Source organism: Cervus canadensis, chromosome 13 (genome assembly GCF_019320065.1).
Source record: "Cervus canadensis isolate Bull #8, Minnesota chromosome 13, ASM1932006v1, whole genome shotgun sequence".
In the NCBI taxonomy this organism is placed as follows: domain Eukaryota; kingdom Metazoa; phylum Chordata; class Mammalia; order Artiodactyla; family Cervidae; genus Cervus; species Cervus canadensis.
Window position 1 is genome coordinate 849,991 of NC_057398.1, and position 17,598 is coordinate 867,588.

Below are 17,598 nucleotides of genomic sequence, written 5' to 3' on the forward strand. Positions count from 1 at the left end.
TCCATCCTTTGCGGGAATCACACTGGCCCCTGAGTGTTACCAGCAGAGCCAGACCTGGACCCAGGAACATGGCCCAACAGGGGCTATAGACCTGAATGACTGAGCAGAGGACATTTGCCCTGAGCAGATGGGAGTAGAGATTTCAGTTGCCCTCGTGGTGAACAGGTTCTCTATTGCACCCCGCCTCCCGTACCAGCCGCATCCCTGCGGGGCCATCAGGGCGCTTGGACCCCACGCCTCCGTGGGAACGCCCGGCCTGGGCTGGGGGCCGCTGCTCCCTTCGTCCCACAGGTCGAGCAGCCGGGTGTGAGGGTCCAGGGCTGACGGAACAGCGCGTCTGCCCCCCACGGCAGCCCCAGCCCTGTGCGCCACAGCCCCGGGGGCCGCAGTGGTCCTGTTCCCCCGGCTGCAGCAGTGGGACCCGCACGTCGTCCTGTATGTGTGAGCGGAGGCCCGAGCTGTGCCCCCCGCCTCCTGCCTCCCCCACCACCCGCCGAACGTCTGTGTCCCCAGCGTGTGCCTGCCCCAGATTCTCCGACCACAGTGCTCCCAGGGAGGACGCAGGAAACAGTCACTTGCCCAGGAAGGGGAGAGGGTGTCCCTGCCGCGGGGCCGTGAGCCGACACTGGTCACCCTCAGAGAGGGACGGGCCTGCGGAGGTCACACCAGCCTCACACCTCTTCCTCTGCCCCGCAGGTCCTGACGGAGCTCAAGTCCGACAACCAGAGGCTGAAAGACGAAAACGGAGCCCTCATCAGAGTCATCAGCAAACTGTCCAAGTAGGCCCGGCCGGGGCTGACGGGGGGCTCGTGTCCGTGCCCGTCTGCGCTCGCCGGCCGAGCCGGGACCTGCCTCTGCTGTCAGCCGCCGCCGCACCCTCAGCGGCCCCCCAGCACCCCCGCTGGCTCAGACAGTTCCCGTCAAGGCACCACGGTGACCCTCAGCGACTGGGCATCCGGAGGCGGCTTGGGGTTGCCAGGCCCGCCTCAGACCCGGCCTCCCGCCGCCTGCCCGCTCGCCCGTGTGGCCCCTGGCCCAGGCGGTGAGCCCCCCGCACTGGGAGCTCCGACGCCGGGACGCCCGGTCCGAGGTAACGGCGGCTCCGTGAGGGGCCCGCTCGCCCCTGCCTCTCAGGACCTGACTTTGCTCTGAGTCCACGCGGAGATACTGGTGGTGGCGGCGTTTCCACCAGCCTCCTGGTGACGTGACTGTTGCAGCGCCCGCCCGAGCTCGGGTGACCGCGTCTCTTAGGCCCGCGCTCATCCCCCGTTTCTGTGCTGGCCCTGTCCTCCGTGTGCCCCCGCTGCGCGTGCCCGGGGCGCAGACGCTGGCCAGGCCCCGCGAAGCCGGGCCGGGCTCTCAGCCCGCCTGTCCCCCCGTCACAGCAGCTGCTTCACCAGAAAACCTGCCTCGGTTCCCTTGACCTGATTTCCCGTCCTGAGGGCTTGTGAAGGGCATGGGGCGGGCTGATGGAGGCGGACGTGAGTGGGGTCCACGCCCTCGTAACAAGGAGCCTCCAGGACGGCTGACTTGGTGACTGTTGGCGTGTCTGGGGAAAGGCACTCGCTTGCTTAGGAGCAGTAGTGAGTCCAGGCTCTGGCAGGGGCAAGGTCCCGCTCCATAGCCGTGTCCAGGGACCCCACCTTGGGTCAGGGAGCTTTGGGGGTTGTGCCTTGATCACTGGAAAGTTGGGAGACGCTGATAGCCAGAAAGGTTCCTGGTGGGAGCGGAGGTCTTCCTGAGGCCCCCCGTGACATGCCAGCCCTGCCGTGCATAGTTGGGGACCCTGAGCTCCGTCCGCACATGGCCTGCTCTCCTTGCTCCCTACTCGTCCCGTCACAGCCTCCTCCCCCAGACAGAAGCCTGGACGGACCACCCACTTGGTCCAGCACAGAGTTCGGGCGTGAGTCCTTGGTGATGCCTTGGTGTCAACACTTACACGTGTGCTTTCTGTCGGAGTTTTGTTCCTCGGCTGGTGTGAGCATGCAGGTCAGCTTTGGGGCTGCTTTTGACATCCAGTGTGAAGTTGTCAGCAGACGCTACCTGTCTGTCAGAAACCAGAGTGCCCCAGCTCCTCCGTGGCCCTCAGAAGCGCCCCATACTCCTTAACCCAGAGCTATGATCAAAGTTCCAGTTCCAGATAGGAGGTCTGTCTTCTGGGGCAAAATTGCTTTCTCAGGGCGTGCAGACCCTCCCCATGCGCACGATGGGGGATCTGACGGTGGGAATGGGCGGGCCGGGGGTGACGCCACATCAGAGGAAGCTCCAGTGTTCAATGCAGCACCCCTTTGTTCTGGGGGACCCCGCAGGGGCCCTTGACTCTGACCGCTGACCCCGGCACAGGGCTGGCTCTCAGGAGGAGGAGGCTGAGTGGGAGGGGTCACCCTGCCCTTCTCGCGTTGGGCAGAGCGGGCAGAGGGGCTCCGGCTGGGCCTTCTGGGCCACGGGCGCCTCCTGCAGCCCTTGTGTGTCAGACAGGCCCCAGCTCGGGAGGGCGGGCCCTGTGGTTGGTCTCAGGCCTCACCAGCTCACTCTAGGAGACCCTGAATCCGGTCTCCTTCCAGGCCATGCGGGTCTAAGGTGGTGGTCAGGGCCTCCTCACTGCCCCTGGGGCTCCGCCTCATCACCGCAGCGCCTGAGCAGGAGGTCAGCGGCTGGGAGGCTCCTCGTCATCGCTGGTTTGCGGTTTTCAGGGAGGCCGCCTGTCCAGGCCTGATGACGAGGCCTCCGGCTGCAGCCTGGCCACTTCACCATCCCGTCCCTGAGGCCGCTGCTCCTGGACGCGAGGACCGGGGCCTCCGGCTCCCCCTCCTCCCGCAGGGCCTTGGCTTCCCCCGGCCCCCACCCCCTGCCTCAGGGAGGGGTCGGGCTGTCAGAGCGGCCCCCCGCCCCACCTGAGTGTGGGCTGCCGGGATGAACCCAGCAGCCCGTTTCCGCCTCTGGTTCCCAGCCAGGCTGCTGGCGCGGGGGCCCGACGGGGTGGGTGCTGCTGCGGGTGCGAGGCAGTGGGGACAGCACGGAGGGGCTTCCTGGGGCTCCAGCCCGCATGCCTCCGACGGGAAGCAGGGAGGGCCCAGCTCCACCCGGCGGGGGAGCCCTGGCGCCCCCGCCTCTGGCGGTGGGCGTGGGCGGTCCTCCCGGTCAGGGCCCAGTGGGCAGCACCGAGTGCTGTCCCCATGCTGAGCTTCAGGGCAGGTGTCAGTACCTGGGAGGTGAGTCCTCGGGCACCGTGAGAAGGCAGGGGCGCGGCAGAACGAAGCGGCTGGAAGGACAGGGTCGGGCGTCGGGGCCTTGGGGCTGGGCCTGCCCCGGGCAGCCGTGCCGCTGTGCTGGGCTGGGGTCGGGTCTTCCAGACCTGAGAGTCCGTGATATTTTTGATTCCTAAGGAGACCAGATAATTTCTCACACTCAGATTTTGCTCGTTCTAACGTCATAAATTCTTGTTTTCTTCTCCATTCAAACTGTTTTAAGTGTGTGTTTAAGCGGGAGAGTGAATTCAGCGTGGAGGGCAGTGGCTGTACCCGCTGGTGGCCGGGCGAGCCTCTGGATGAATGGCCCTCCCAGAGCGGGTGTGGCTCCTGGTGGCCCTGGGCCGCGTTTCTCCCCAGCGGCTGCCCCGTCTTAGCTCTGCCTTAGGCAGGCAGAGGACCTTCCTGGGTGGGAACCAGCCTCTCCTGGGGGCTGTCCCGGGCCCAGGTCCCTGCCCGGAGCAGGGCTGCAGGATGGAGCGTGCAGCCCCCTTTGAGGACTGCGTCTGTCACCTGTGCTGACTCCTGGGGGCCTGGGAGCTGTCACTGTCACGGCTCCTGGGGAGCGAGCGGGATCTGGAGTGAGGAAAGGCCAGGCAGAGGCGGCGCCGCCTCCTGGGAGGCCGGGCTGGACGGCAGGTTGGGGAGAAGACTGCAGACAGAAGCCGCCGAGAGTCTGGTCCCCCTGAGGGGTGCTGTGCTCGGGGGTCGCTCTTGGTTCCAGCCTGCGTGTAGCGTGTTTGCTGCTTGGAGACGGCACAGCCTCAGCCCGGCTTCCTCCGGCTCTGTTAACTCATGTCTTTGCCCCCCGCCGCCCCTCTCCTCTCGGGCCGCTCGGGTTCCTCTGCTCGCTGACAGGGACTCCAGAGTGGTCTTTGCCTTGGGTGGCCGCTTAAGGTGGCCTCGGGAGGCGCCTGTGTGCTTCCGGAACAGACATGCCTTCCACCCTCCCCCGCCCTCATCATCTTCACGCTCAGTCTTTACTTTTCTCGGAGCCCGTGGTGCTCAGAGGAGGGGTGGTTTTCCTCGAGTCGCCCCAACTTGGGTTACAAAGCTCCCTGCTGTGCACGTTCCCTGGGCCGGAGGCCTGGCCTGGCAGGGGCCTGGGGGCGGCCCTGCTTCCAGCTGGAGGCGCCTCTGTGGTCTTGGGTGCCGGCAGGGCTCCGGGCTCCACCCCCTCCACCCCACCAGCCGTCCTGGGAGGGAGGACCGGCCTCGAGCCAGGCCCCCTGGAGGCGGGGCCCTCTGAGCTCCCGGAAAGCCGGCTGTCTGGTCAGGAGGGAAGACTGTGTCCCCCACAACCCGCCACGAGGGGCTCTGCCTCAGGCTGTGGCTCTGGTCCCCATCGTCCCCCCCGTCCCCTCTGCGGCCTTGGCCGACTGGGTGGAGCGCACGTGTGAGAACCTCCCCGGGGTCCCCACGCCCCCGCCCGTCACCTCACCCCCCAACTCCTCCGAGACAGCATCTCCGTGTACACACACCGGGGGGACGGGCTCAGGTGGGAGCCCGGACGCACTTCGTGAGCTGAATGTATTTTTATGCAACTTTTGAGTGGCCTTTCAACCCTGAGGTGAATGGTTTTGTTTTACTGGTTGTTGTTATATAGTATTATTAAGTATTCTGTGTTTGAAAGTTTGGGAATAATATTCACATCTGTATGATGCCTGTAAACACAACAGTATTTATAAATGAGTAAATTAAATTGTGTTTTAACTTTGTGATGGTCTCTGAGGTTTAGGAAACGGAGCTCATAGAACCTCACGTCTAGGCCAGCCTGTGGTATTTCTCCCAGCCGGCCTGACCCTGCTTAGTGTCCAAGCTCAGACACGGTCGGCACGTTCGGGGTGGCGTCCCCACGTCACCGGGCCGGCCGCGTGGCCAAGGGGCCCGGGGGGCGTCTGTGGGGCTGCCTGGCGTCCGGCGGTGGCCCTGGGGCTCGGGGCCAGGCCCTGGCCTCTGCCCTCCGCAGCGGGGTCTCAGGGCCACCGCTTGGGTCGGGGGAGCCAGAGCCCCTCCAGAGCTTCAGACCGTAAAGGCAGCTGACAGGGTCACCGGAGATGGTGGCGTTCAGCGTGCGGCTGCCTAGGCCTGGCCCTGCGTCCACCCCGTGCTGCCCACCGCCCCCCTGGTTTGTTCATGCCCTGCGGAGGCCCCGTCACCACGCTGGGGGCCGGGAAGTGGGCAGGCGCCTTGTCCCCCGCGGTCGCCCGGCTACGGTCTGGGGCTCAGGAGCAGGTACGGAGCGAGGGCTCCTCACGGCCGGCTGTCAGTGGAGACACGTCACCTAGAGACCTGGGGACCGCTGCGGCCCAGCCACTCCCTCCCGAGCCCCCCGGCCAGCCTGGAGGGCACTCTGCCTTCTTGTTTTGGAGTCGGAACCAGATGCCCACGGTGCTCAGGGCCTGCCAGGACCCCCAAGGAGACCGCCACAGGCTGAGGTGAGGGGCAGTGTTGCGTGGGGTGGGGGGTGCTCCCTGTTCCCTGAAAAGCCCCAAAGCCCTGGCCTCAGAGGTCAGACATCTCGGGTTTCTCCCACGAGCTAACCCAGGGCTTGTAGGCGTCGACATTCCGCAGACCCCATGGGCTCAGCCTGCGCGGGCGCCCAGGCCTGCTCCGCTGGCTGGGGGGGAGGGGGTGGCACACCGGGGATCTGGTCCACCCCTCCTCCCTGAAGGCCCCCCCGCCGCCAGAAGCTGCCCTGGGGGCCCCGTGCACCCACCGCCCCCCCTGAGCCTGGTCTGGTCTCCCCAGCCCCTGAAGGCAGGCGCTGAGCCCGGGGCTGGGATCTCAGAACCATGCCCACACCCCACCCAGCAGGAACAAGCAGAGACCCCCACCCCCAGCTTGCTTTGAGCTCTTTTCTTTAATAAGGAGATGCTGCTTGTTACAAAAGAACAAACTGATGAGAGACCAGACAGAGTCCGTGGAGGGGGGTGGGGGGCGCTGCCAAGCCGGGGGGGGGGGGGTGGGCTGTACACGCGTCCTCCTGTGAGGCGGGCTGGGGGTCCCGGTGGGCCGCACGCTGCAGGGGCCTGGGCCTGCCCACCCTGGCCTGGGGGCTTCAGAAGCCGTAGCGCTGGTGCTGGGACAGGAGGAGTCGGGGCAAGACACCCGGCTGCTCTGAGGGGTCTGGGGTCCATCCTGCCCGCACCCCCTCCCCTGGTTTGTGGAGCGCGGGGGCCATGCCCTGCTGTGGCCTCGGCTGGGGTGGGCACCCACTCGGGGGCTGCTGGCAGGGCTGCCGTCCTCTGGGTCCAACACGACAGCTCGGGGCTCAGGGTCCGTCGTCCCCCTCCCACCTCTCTTCCTCCCCAGGGGGCAGCGGGGCGGGGCTGGGTGTGGACAGGGATCCCGCACCCCCACCTCAGAGGAGCTGTGGCTGCCCACTCCTGGGGTGTCCCTGCCCAACGGCAGGAGCTGAGCGCACCTGTTTTCCAGCCCGGGGCCCCGCCCTCATCCCCCCAGCGTCTCAGGGCTGTGTGTCCACCCAGGGGGCATCGGGACCGACCACAGGCCCAGCCACTGACGGCTCCCACGCACCCGGGCCGTCTCCACAGGCCCCCACATGGAGCAGGGCCGGGGGGATACCGCTGGGGCCCCACCAGGAGCCCGGGACACCCGTCTGTCCTCGGGACGCGGGGCGGGGGGACGGCAGGCGAGCCCTTCATAAGTGTCCTGAGGGGAGCTGGTCAGAGGGGCCGGGGGCTCCGAGAGGGTGGCCCTGGAGACCCCCGTATGGCTTTTCAGTGATTCAGACAGTGGGGGGAGGAGCAGACCACACGCAGGGCGCCGGGGCAGCTCTGCCCACAGACATGGAGCTGCGGTGTCAGGCCGGCCGAGGCCGACTCCCTGGGCGTGGGGAGCTGGGGGAGACGCGGACTTCATACACGGGGTCAGGGAGCAGCTCGGGGGTGTGAGGCGGAGCTGGGCTTTGGGGGTGGCCATGCGGCTGTGGGCGCGGAGCTGGGCGTGCGTGGGCGGGGCGGCGTGTGCACGGCTGGCCGCCCTCTTGTGCAGCTGAAGGCGCCTGGGGGCAGAGGCTCGGCTGGCTTCAGAAGGCTCCTGTTCTGTCGTCTGCAGGTCACAGGGTCCCCTTCCCAGCACTGCAGCTCGAAAACGAGTACAACCCCGGTGACCTGTCTCTGCCCCCCAGCTGGCGGGGCAGGAGTGGCCGCAGGATGAAGCTGCCCAACGCCGGAGCACGGACACAGGTCAGTGGGTGCGGGAGTGTCCTGGCCATCGCTGAGGGTGGACGCACACATTGTTACTGGTGGTTTGGCTGAAACTCACATTTAACTTGGCATCTGGCCTGCGGGGCTGAGGGCCACCACCGTCAGGCCCGGGACCCCTCCGTGTCTGCCGCAACCGGGTGGGGGGGTGGCGGGGGGGACAGCCTCTCTGGGGGGGCCAAGAACTGACCCAGACCCTGCAGGACCTGGGGGGGGGGTCTCCTCCAACCCTGCTCCCCGCAGCCCCCCGCGGGGACCCCAGCCCTTTCTGTGGGGCCCAGAGCCCACCGCAGCAGGAGCGTGCGTGGTCTCCTGGGAGGAGGGGCTGAGGCTGTGCTGAGACCGGCCCTGCCCCCACTCCCATGCCCCCAGCCACTGTCGGAGGCCCTTCCTAGAGCCAGGAGCCCCTGCTTGGGAGCAGGGAGGAAGCAGCTTGCTGCCCCCTCCGGTTTCGGGGGGCCTGGGTTTCACTTGTCACTCTCAGTCCCTCCACGAAAGGCACCCCTCTTGGCGACCTTCACTCCAGGGAGGGGGGACTCCGAACCCCGACACTCAGACACAGGCCTGGGGCAGGACCCTCAGGCAGAGACAGGAGCACGCGTGCATCACCAGCAGACACGTCTGCTCAGACGGCTCCTCTGGGCCCGGCTGGCACCTGGCAGGACCCTGCTGCCCCCACCCCGCCCCTCAGCCAGCCTAGCGTCCAGGCTCAGGATTCCCAGAGCAGCAGGCGCGTCAGGGTGGAGGCCAGTCCTGGGCACAGGGAGGGGGGGCCCTGAGGAAGCACCGAATCCCACCGCTCTGTGGTCACCCTGAAGGCAGGGCTGCCCCCTTCCCACCCGTGAAGAGGGGCTCCCCGGGACGCAGGCCCTTGAGCACGGCTGAGCCCCCTCCCCACCGCGCGCATGCGCAGCAGGGCCCCGGCGTCTTCCTCCGGTGGGAGCCTGCCTAGCACGGCCATCTGCCCGGGTGGGGGACGCGGGATGATAGGGGAGCAGCTCTGGGCCCTGGGGGGCCGCGAGGGGAGGAAGGAGCCCACCGGGGGTGGTGGGGGCTGCCGCTCCTGCCCAGGCTATGGGTGGGGAAGGAGACTCCATGCACACGGGACTCACATATATATGGCTTTTTATCAACACTGGGGAAGGGGTGAGCAGGGAGCCAGCATGGGGGCCCCAGGGGATGACAGGAGGGCCACCCCTGAGAGAGCTTGGCCAGCCGGCCACCGCCCCCCTGCTCACCTGGGCCCAAGGACGGCCTCCTCGGGAAGCCCCCACATCTGCACAGACCGCGCTGCTCCACTGACATTAAAAGAGGAAATGGGCACGGGCAGGAGACTCCGCTCAGCGCTCGTCCCAGACGGGGGCCAGCACCCGCGTCTCCCACCCGGAGGCCAGGCTCCAGCAGGCTCGGCGCGGTCTCTCGGGGAGGGGGCCCTTCTGTGTCTTCACGGTCTGACATCTCCCGTCCACAGGGTGAGGTCGCAGGACGGACAGACCCCATGTGAGTCCAGCCACCAGCTCAGGTCCGTGGTGTCCCCGAAACCAGCCTGAGGGGCGGTGACTTCTGCACAGTCCAGTCTCCACGCCTTGCCTCCGAAGCAGCCACTCACAGTGCCCCGCCCATCCGGGAGCCGAGTGCCGGCCCTGTCTGGAGCCAAGCAGTGCTGCCGTCTCGGGGGGCCACACACTCGGAACGGGAGAGGCCGCACTGCCGGCCGGGAGCCCCGCCTCGGGGTGAGCCTGGGGTGCAGCTTCGCAGGAGCGGGGCGTGGGCATGCAGCGGGGACAGCTCCCGGGGCGGGCCGGGCCGGCCGCGCCACCTCTGGGGGCCCTCCTCCCACGGCCGTCGGAGGGGAGGGTCCTTATAAAAAGGGGACGGGGGACACGACCACACAGACGGGCCGGGCGCCTCGCGGGGGCACGGCCGCGGCCCTACTTGGTCTTGCCCAGCAGCGCGTCCACCTCCTCCTCGGGTTTGAGCGAGTGCCACTGCGCGATGGGCCGGCGGGGGTTGGCCAGCATGTCTGACCAGTGCCGCAGCTCCGTGCCCGTGGCGTTGCTGCCCACGAAGATCTTGCCGATGGCCTCGTTCTTGCCCAGCTTGTCGTAGTCCAACACTGTGACCACCACCTGCACCTTCTGCGGGAGGCGGGGAGGGAGGGAGGGTGGGCAGGAGTCCGCGAGCGGCACGCCCCAGCCTCCCCCTCCTTCCACCCAGACGGTCCTGTGGAGCCCAAGGGGAGACCCCTCCTTGCAGAGTGACAGAGGCCACGCTCAAGAGGCCCGCCGCCCACACCAGGGGCAGCTCGGGAAGCGCCCAGATCCAGGCCCCAGGGTGGCGGCCGTCTGTTCACCTGCCCGCGGGGGTCAGCGGTGAGCCCCGGCCCCGTGTCCAGCCCCACCAGCCCTGCACCTGGATCTGCTCGAAGGGGATCTCAAAGCTGAAGGACTCGTTGAAGTAAGGGTTCAGGGTCTTCTTCTTCACCGTCGTCTTTTTCTTCTTGAGCCTCTTACCGTTCTGCATCAGGTGGATCTTCACGTAGGGGTCTGTGGGGCACAGCAGGCAGGCCCTGAGCCCACCCCGGGCCAGGGTGGTCACAGGCGTTGCCCCCACGACCCGCCGCAGCCTGCGGCTCGGTGAGGGGCGAGGGGCTCCTGGTGATGTCTGTCCTGGGCCGGGGACACACCTGGGACCCACCCCACCCATCCTCCCACCTGGGCAGTGAGACATGCATGCCGGGAACCGGCCTGCCCAAGGTGACTCTGACCCCGAGCACTAGCGGAATCCAGGGCGGGCGGTCAGCTCTCCGGCCCAGCAGAGCCCTGCAGCCCCTTCCCGGGGTAGCCTGAGGGCTCGGGCCGCAGGTGGACCTCGGGCGCCCCCGGTGGCGGCCAGCAGCCCTGCACGCACCTGAAAGGCCGCCCACGTCCATCTTCTTCAGGTTCTTTGCCTCCAGGATGCAGACGGTGAGCTTCCCGGCCGTGGGCACGTAGCGCAGCGAGGTGCAGATGTCGCCCAGCTTCTCCGGCTGCCAGGGGAGCAGGGTCCAGGTCATCTCAGCAGCCGCCAGCACGGCTGACCCCTTGGGGCCTCGGCCAGGGGCAGCCCAGCCCTGCCTGCGGCGGGCAGACCCTGGAGCTGTGGGCACCATGCCGGTGGGGCCCCGGAGGCTCTGAATGGACGTGGGGTCCTCCCGGGGCTGAGCGGAGGGGGTAGGGCCCTCCCCTGTTCTGATCACAGCCGTCCCGCCTGCAGCGTGCGAGGTGGTTTTCAGAGCCCCTGGTACCTCTCATCTGGTGTTAGTGCCACAGGGCAGGGGCCTCGTGACCAGAGAGGAGGACGGTCGTCTCCGCCACTGCCACGGCACGGAGCCTAAGCGTCTCAGAGGCGGCCCCAGGGGCCAAGGCCGGCCACCTCCCCTGCACCCAGGGGCTGGGTGACAGTCAGCTGGTGCTCGGAGGGCAGTGTCTAAATGGAGGCTTTGTGCGCAGTGGGCGCTCACAGTCAGTGAGTGTGTGAGCAAGTGCTGCAGCCGCTCCCAGGAAGACAAGCCCCCTGCTGAGAACCCGCTCAGACAGCGTGGGCCTTCCCGGCGGGCACACGAGGCCCCAGGTGGCTGGCCCTAGGCGGGCACAGAGCCTCGGGGGAAACAGGAGCACCTGTGGCCTCGCTGGGTTAGGGTTAGGGCTAGGGGTAGGGCCCTGCCCCGCCTGCCCCGCCTGCCCCGCCTGCCCCGCCTGCCCCGCCTGCCCCGCCTGCCCCGCACCCGCCTCACCTCCTCCTTCTCCCCGCCCCGCAGGCCCCGCCCCGCGCCCACCTCACCTCCCCCTCCTCCCCGCCCCGCAGGCCCCGCCCCGCGCCCACCTCACCTCCTCCTCCTCCCCGCCCCTGCAGGCCCCGCTGCCCGCGCCCACCTCCACCTCCTCCCCTCCCCCGCCCCTGCAGGCCCCCCGCCTGCCCGCGCCCACCTCACCTCCCCCTCCTCCGCCCCCGCAGGCCCCGCCCGCGCCACCTCAGCCTCACTCCTACTCCCCGCCCCTCCCCGCCTGCCTCACTCCTGCCTCCTCCTCCCCGCCCTGCAGGCCCGCCTTTGCCCCGCCATTGCCGCCGGCACCCGCCTCACCTCCTCCTCTCCCCGCAACCCCCGCCCGCCATGCCTCACTCTCCTCTCCTCCTCCCCGCCCTGCCAGGCCCCGCCTGGCCCGGCCTGCCCCGCGCCCACCCTCACCTCCTCCTCCTCCCCCCCTGCAGGCCCCGCCTGCCCCGCGCCGGCTCACCTCCTCCTCCTCCCGCCCCGCCCCGCACCCGCCTCACCTCCTTCCCTCTCCCCGCCCCGCAGGCCCCGCACCCGCGCCCACCTCACCTCCCACCCCTCCTCCCCGCTCCTGCAGGGTCCCGCCCCGCGCCCACCTCCCCTCCTCCTCCTCCCCGCCCTGCAGGCCCCGCCTGCCCCGCCCCGCCTCACCTCCTCCTCCTCCCCGCCCCGTCCCGCCCGCCTCACCTCCTCCTCCTCCCCGCCCCGCCCCGCCTGCCTCACCTCCTCCTTCTCCCCGCCCCGCAGGCCCCGCCCCGCGCCATCACCTCCCCTCTCCCCGCCCTGCAGGTCCCGCCCCGCACCCACCTCCCCTCCTCCTCCTCCCCGCCCCGCCCGCCTCCCCTCCTCCTCCTCCCCGCCCCGCAGGCCCCGCCTGCCCGCGCCGCCTCACCTCCTCCTTCTCCCCGCCCTGCAGGTCCCGCCACTCCTCGATGGGCTGCCCCAGGTCCACCGTGTTCATGGGCACCTTCACCTCACCGATGATGTCGTGCTTGGAGAAGCGGTCAAAGTCGTAGATGGCCATCACCAGGGTCTTGCCACCCAGCTCCTGGTATGGCACCTGCAGGGCACAGGCGGGATGAAGGGGTCAGGGCAGCTCCGGGGCGTCTGGAGGCTGTGGACACGGCAGAGACTCGGGCTCTGGTCCCCGCCGAGCTGTTCTGGGCCTGGGTCATGGCCCCGGACATGGTCCGCCACGCCTCCCCGCCTGTCACCTTGAAGGTGAAGGTCTCGTTGAAGGCGGGGTTCAGCGTCTTCCGATGGACTTTGGTCTCATATTTCTTCTTCTTGTCTGGAAGGAGGAAGACCTTGACGTAAGGGTCCGAGGTGCCGCCCATGTCCAGGGCGGGCAGTTCCGCGGCTTGCAGGACGCCCACAGTGAGCTGTGAAGACAGCGGGCGCCCGTCAGCCCCCCAGGCCCCAGGGAACCGCGTGACCCCGGGAGGTGGTGACCCGCCTGAGGTCGGCACAGCACCCGGGCCTTCCCTGGAGCCGGGCCCATGTCCCCGCCCCCCACCTGGTTGGCCTGGAAGTCGTAGTCCAGGGAGAACTGCAGCTTGCCCAGGTTCTCGGGCTGCTTCTCCTCCTCGCCCTCGCCCTCGCCCTCCGTCAGGCCCGTCTCTGCATCGTCATCGTCCTGGGGGGCTGAGAGAGCAGGGGGCATCAGGGACAGACGGGGGAGCACCCCCATGCAGAGCCCGCCCCGGAGCCGGTGGAGGCCCCAGTCCTCCCTGGGCAGGACGCCACCCTGGGCAACACTTACCAGGCGTGTGGGCCGGGCGTCCAGGCCGGGCGCGTCCACAGGGAGAAGAGAGGAGAAGGTGGTGAGAAACGCCGCAGCACAGACCAGCCCACGTGGAGCCGGGGGTTGCCCTGCACATGGGCCCCCACACGCATCCTGAGGCCTCCCGGGTCCCCCCCACGCACATGCTGAGGCCTCCCGGGTCCCCCCCACGCACATGCTGAGGCCTCCTGGGTCTCCCCTACGCACACGCTGAGGCCTCCAGGCTGAGCCCTCCTGCCATCGTCCACACTGACTCCTTCAGCAAGGTGAGGTTCCCAAAAGGAGACACGGGGACACCTCCGAGCTCTTTCTGGCCTGGGCCCCCCGGGAGACGGGCAGAGAGGAGCCCAGGTCTCCGTCCCCCTGCGGGCTCGGCCTGGACCAGCCCTGCTGGCAGCGCAGCCCAGCCCCCCTACCTGGCCGCCCCGCATGTCCTTCATGTTCATGGCGTTCTTGGCACCCTTGCCCTTCTCCTTCTTGTTCTTCTTCTTCTTGCAGCAGCACTTCTTGCAGATGCAGAAGCAGCAGGTGAGCAGCAGAAGGCCCGTGACCACGGCGATGGCGATCAGCGCCCAGGGGGGTACTACCCATGGGGAGACGGGGTCAGCGGTGCCCGCCGGGCAGTCCACACCCCATAGTCAAAACCCAGCCGTGCTCTGCTGAGACGTGACTGGCTCACACGGAGGATGGGACGGCCCTTGTCAGCCCTGATGGGGCTGGGGGCAGCCTTCATGTGCAGTGCTGAGAGGGTCGAGCTCCTTGATGACCTCGGGGGGCATGGGGCTGGCCCTCGGCTGCTCCTTCCAAATCTGGACCTTGGGTGTCTCCTCACCATTTTCACCAGGAACCCATGAAGCAGTTAGTGTAAGTCGGCCAGTTGTGTCCGAATCTTTGTGACCCCGTGGACTATACAGTCCATGGAATTCTCCAGGCCAGACTACTGGAGTGGGTAGCCACTCCCTTCTCCAGGGTATTTTCCCAACCCAGGGATCCCGCATTGCGGGCGGATTCTTTGCCAGCTGAGCCACCAGGAAAGCCCAAAAATACTGGAGTGGGTAGCCTTTCCCTTCTCCAGGGGATCTTCCCCACCCAGGAATTGAACCAGGGTCTCCTGCATCGCAGGTGGATTCTTGACCTACTGAGCTATCAGGGAAGCCTTAGTGGGGAGGGTTATCTTGTAACAGAACTATTTCAAAGTGTAGCTGGAAGACTTCATCTTTAGGTTTCACGTTTTCTTCCAAGTCGTAAGAACATTCTGCCCAGGGAGGTGAGGGCTCACAACCCCCTTGTCCCCTCATTAGTGACAGACCACTCTGCTGCCCCCACCAGCCCCGGTCCTGAAGGCGATCGCCAAATGATCCAGCCTAGAGCCCAGATGTTAGGAGAGCCCTCAGCCTTCTCACCCCCATGGCCCGCCCAGCACAGGGACACTCACGAGGGAGCTTGACGATCTCGTTGAAGAACCTCTCCTTGAGCATGGCAAACACGTCCTCCTTGCCCTCGCCCGCACCCCCGCTCTCTGTGGAGTTGTCTGCCGGGCCGGCGGGCACGGCGGTGGTGGCAGGAGCCACCATGGGCTCCTGGTTCCTCTTGAAGATGCTCCTCATGGTGGCAGAAGGAACAGCTGCGGGTGAAGGGGGCAGGGTGAGCATCCCAGAGGCCCGAGCGCAGATGGCTCTGCCCACAGGCTGCGGAAGCCTCTTCCAGACGCTAAGACTGTGGACAAAGGCCGGATGTGACAGGCCCACAGCAAACATCCTTCTGATGGTGAAGAACTGCAGCCTCACCTCTAAGATCAGGACCAAGACAACGGTGTCCACTCTCGCCACTGTTACTCAACATAGTATTGGAAGTCCTAGCTATGGCGGTTAGAGAAGAACAAGAAATAAAAGGAATCCAGATTGGAAAGGAAGAAGTAAAACGGTCACTGTTCACAGATGATGTGATACTACAGAAAATCCTAACAGTGCTACCAGAGAACCACTAAAGCTAACGTTGCACAAAATTAATATACAGAAATCCCTTGGTTCCTATACATTAACAACAAAAGAACAGAAAGAGAAGTGAAGGGGAAAATTCCATTTACCATCACATCAAAAAGAATAAAATACCTAGGAGTAAACCTACCTAAGGAGGCAAAAGACCTGCACTCAGAAAACTATAAAACACTGATGAAAGAAACGAGACAGACAGATGAAGAGACACGTCGTGCTCTCAGAAGAATCAATATTGTCAAAATGACTCTACTGCCCAAAGTAATCTACAGACTAAGTTCAATGCAATCCCTATCAAATTACCAATAGCACTTTTCACAGAATTAGAACAAAAAAATTTATAATTTTGGAACTTACGGAAACACAAAAGACCCCAAACTGCCAAAGCAATCTTGAGAAAGAAAAATGTAGCTGGAGGAATCGGGCTCCTTGAATTCAGACTAAACTACAAAGCTACAGTCATCAAAACAGTATGGTACTGGCACAAAAAACAGAAATCTAGATCAGTGGAACAGGGCAGAAACTCCAGAGATGAACCACTCACCTGTGGGCACCTTATCTTTGATAAAGGAGGCCAGCCAGAATATGCAATGGCATAAAGACAGCCTCTTCAATAAGTGGTGCTAGGAAAACAGGACACCTACATGTATAAGAATGAAACTAGAACACTTCCTAACACCATAACACAAAGTCAACTCAAGATGGATTAAAGACCTAAATGTAAGACCAGACAGCTATAAAGCTCTTCAAGGAAAACATGACATAAGTTTGACATAAATTGCAGCAAGATCTTTTTTGACCCATTTTCTAGAGTAGTAAGAATAAAAACAAAAATAAATGAGACCTAATTAAACCTTAAAACTTTTGCACAGCAAAGGAAACCATAAGCAAAAAGACAACCCACAAAATGCAAGAAAATATTTGCAAAGACTGACAAAGGATTAATCTCCAAAATATACAAATGGCTCATGTAACTCGACATAAAAAAATTTAAAAGGGGGCAGAAGATCTAAACAGACATTTCTTCAAAGAAGACATACAGTTGGCTAAAAAGCACATGAAAAAATGTTCACCATCAATAATTGTTAGAGAAATACAAATCTAAACTCCAGTGGGGTATCACCTCACACCAGTCAGAATGGCCAGCATCAAAAAGTCTACAAACTGAATCCTGGAAAGAAGGGAACCCTCCTACACTGTTGGTGGGAATGCAAATTGTTACATCCACTATGGAGAACAGTATGGAGGTTCCTTAAAATATTAAAGACAGAACTACCACATGACCCTGAAACCCCGCTCCTGGGCGCATGCCTGGAGAAAGCCGTAACTTGGAAAGACACGTGCGCCCCGGCGTTCACTGCAGCAGTGCTCACAACGGCCAAGACGCGGAAGAAGCGTGAACATCCGTCAGCTGCAGTGGGTAAAGAGGGCGTGGTGCGTGCACGCGGTGGGGTGTTACTCAGCCCTGCAGAGGACGCACTGATGACCCTGCAGTGAAGTCAGGACCCGGAGAGGATCATACTGAGTGAAGTCAGTCAGACAGAGACGAAGATATCACTCGTGTGGAATGTGAAAGAAAGACAAATGAACTTATTTACAAAACAGAAATGTAGTCACAGATGTAGAAAATAAACATGGTTAACAAGGGGGGAAGGGATGGGAGGGATAAATTGGGAGATTGGGACTGACAGATACACACGGCCGTGTGTAAAATAGATATATATATAAAGACCTACTGTATAGCACACGGAACTACTCGACACTCTGTAGGGACTTATATGGGAACGAATCTAAAAAAGCGTGGCTCTCTGTGTATTATAATAGATGTGATACACCTGAAACATGATACTGTAAATCAACTACAATAAAGTTTTTTTAAGCTTTTCTTTACTTAATCCCTTTAAGTTCAAGGGTACTTCAGCAGTAGCACCTCGGGAGCAGTGGCACCCCTCGGCCGGCATGCACCCCCAGGGCTGTGCAGAACCCCCTTAGTCACACACACGCCCATTTCAGAGGCAGAAACAGCCTGGGCACCCCCTCCCTTACCCAGAGCGCACAGACCACGTGGCTTTCCTGAATCTCATTCCACCCGAGCACACCACCCAGGCGAGGAGCCAGCTCACAGTGAGAACCGAGCCTCCTCCCGGACCCACACACGGGCACCCATCCACACCCACCCAGGGTGGGTTTCAGCCTCTGGTCCAGGAAGGCGGCACCCACGTCCATCCCCGGAGTCGCCCCCTCCCCGCAACAGCACGTTAACTTCCTGTTGAAATGAGTCACTCAGTTTTGTGTGGCTCTTTGTGACCCTGTGGACTGTAGCCCACCAGGCTCCTCTGTCCATGGGATTCTCCAGGAGAGAATCCTGGAGTGGGTTGCCATGCCCTCCTCCAGGGGATCTTCCCGACCCAGGGATCGAACTTGTGTCTCTTGGCAGGAAGGTTCTTTACCACCAGCGCCACCTGGGAGTGTGGTATTCTGCATTTTTCACGTAAAATTTTGTCCCAAGTATTTTTGTTTATCATGACAA

General features: G+C 64.2%; 2 protein-coding genes and 1 long non-coding RNA gene across 11 annotated transcripts in view; 2 read left to right on the forward strand and 1 right to left on the reverse strand.

Moving 5' to 3' along the window:
• Nucleotides 1-4,966, forward strand: part of PPP1R12B (protein phosphatase 1 regulatory subunit 12B) — a 170,531-nt gene extending 165,565 nt beyond the window's left edge. For all 4 annotated transcript variants that reach the window (XM_043485862.1, XM_043485863.1, XM_043485867.1 and 1 more), the window contains one exon: nucleotides 697-4,966. Coding sequence is in view for 1 of the 4 variants with exons in the window: in XM_043485863.1 (XP_043341798.1) it covers nucleotides 697-783 (87 nt within the window). In the remaining 3 variants the exon portion in view is untranslated. The remainder of the gene's footprint in view (nucleotides 1-696) is intronic.
• Nucleotides 4,967-5,697: 731 nt separating this feature from the next.
• On the forward strand, nucleotides 5,698-12,728 carry LOC122452342. Its single transcript, XR_006272657.1, has 6 exons — nucleotides 5,698-7,459; nucleotides 8,949-9,210; nucleotides 9,695-9,934; nucleotides 10,419-11,089; nucleotides 12,208-12,342; nucleotides 12,590-12,728. It is a non-coding gene; the product is annotated as an uncharacterized LOC122452342 (long non-coding RNA).
• The window catches only part of SYT2 (synaptotagmin 2), an 81,876-nt gene continuing 73,483 nt past the window's right edge, over nucleotides 9,206-17,598 (reverse strand). For all 6 annotated transcript variants that reach the window (XM_043485870.1, XM_043485872.1, XM_043485869.1 and 3 more), the window contains exons 2-9: nucleotides 14,510-14,698; nucleotides 13,491-13,657; nucleotides 12,808-12,927; nucleotides 12,506-12,673; nucleotides 12,184-12,351; nucleotides 10,388-10,505; nucleotides 9,890-10,023; nucleotides 9,206-9,615 (exon numbers count right to left, since the gene is read on the reverse strand). In XM_043485870.1, the coding sequence (XP_043341805.1) occupies nucleotides 9,409-9,615; nucleotides 9,890-10,023; nucleotides 10,388-10,505; nucleotides 12,184-12,351; nucleotides 12,506-12,673; nucleotides 12,808-12,927; nucleotides 13,491-13,657; nucleotides 14,510-14,681 (1,254 nt within the window). In that variant the 5' untranslated portion in view covers nucleotides 14,682-14,698 and the 3' untranslated portion in view covers nucleotides 9,206-9,408. The remainder of the gene's footprint in view (nucleotides 9,616-9,889; nucleotides 10,024-10,387; nucleotides 10,506-12,183; nucleotides 12,352-12,505; nucleotides 12,674-12,807; nucleotides 12,928-13,490; nucleotides 13,658-14,509; nucleotides 14,699-17,598) is intronic.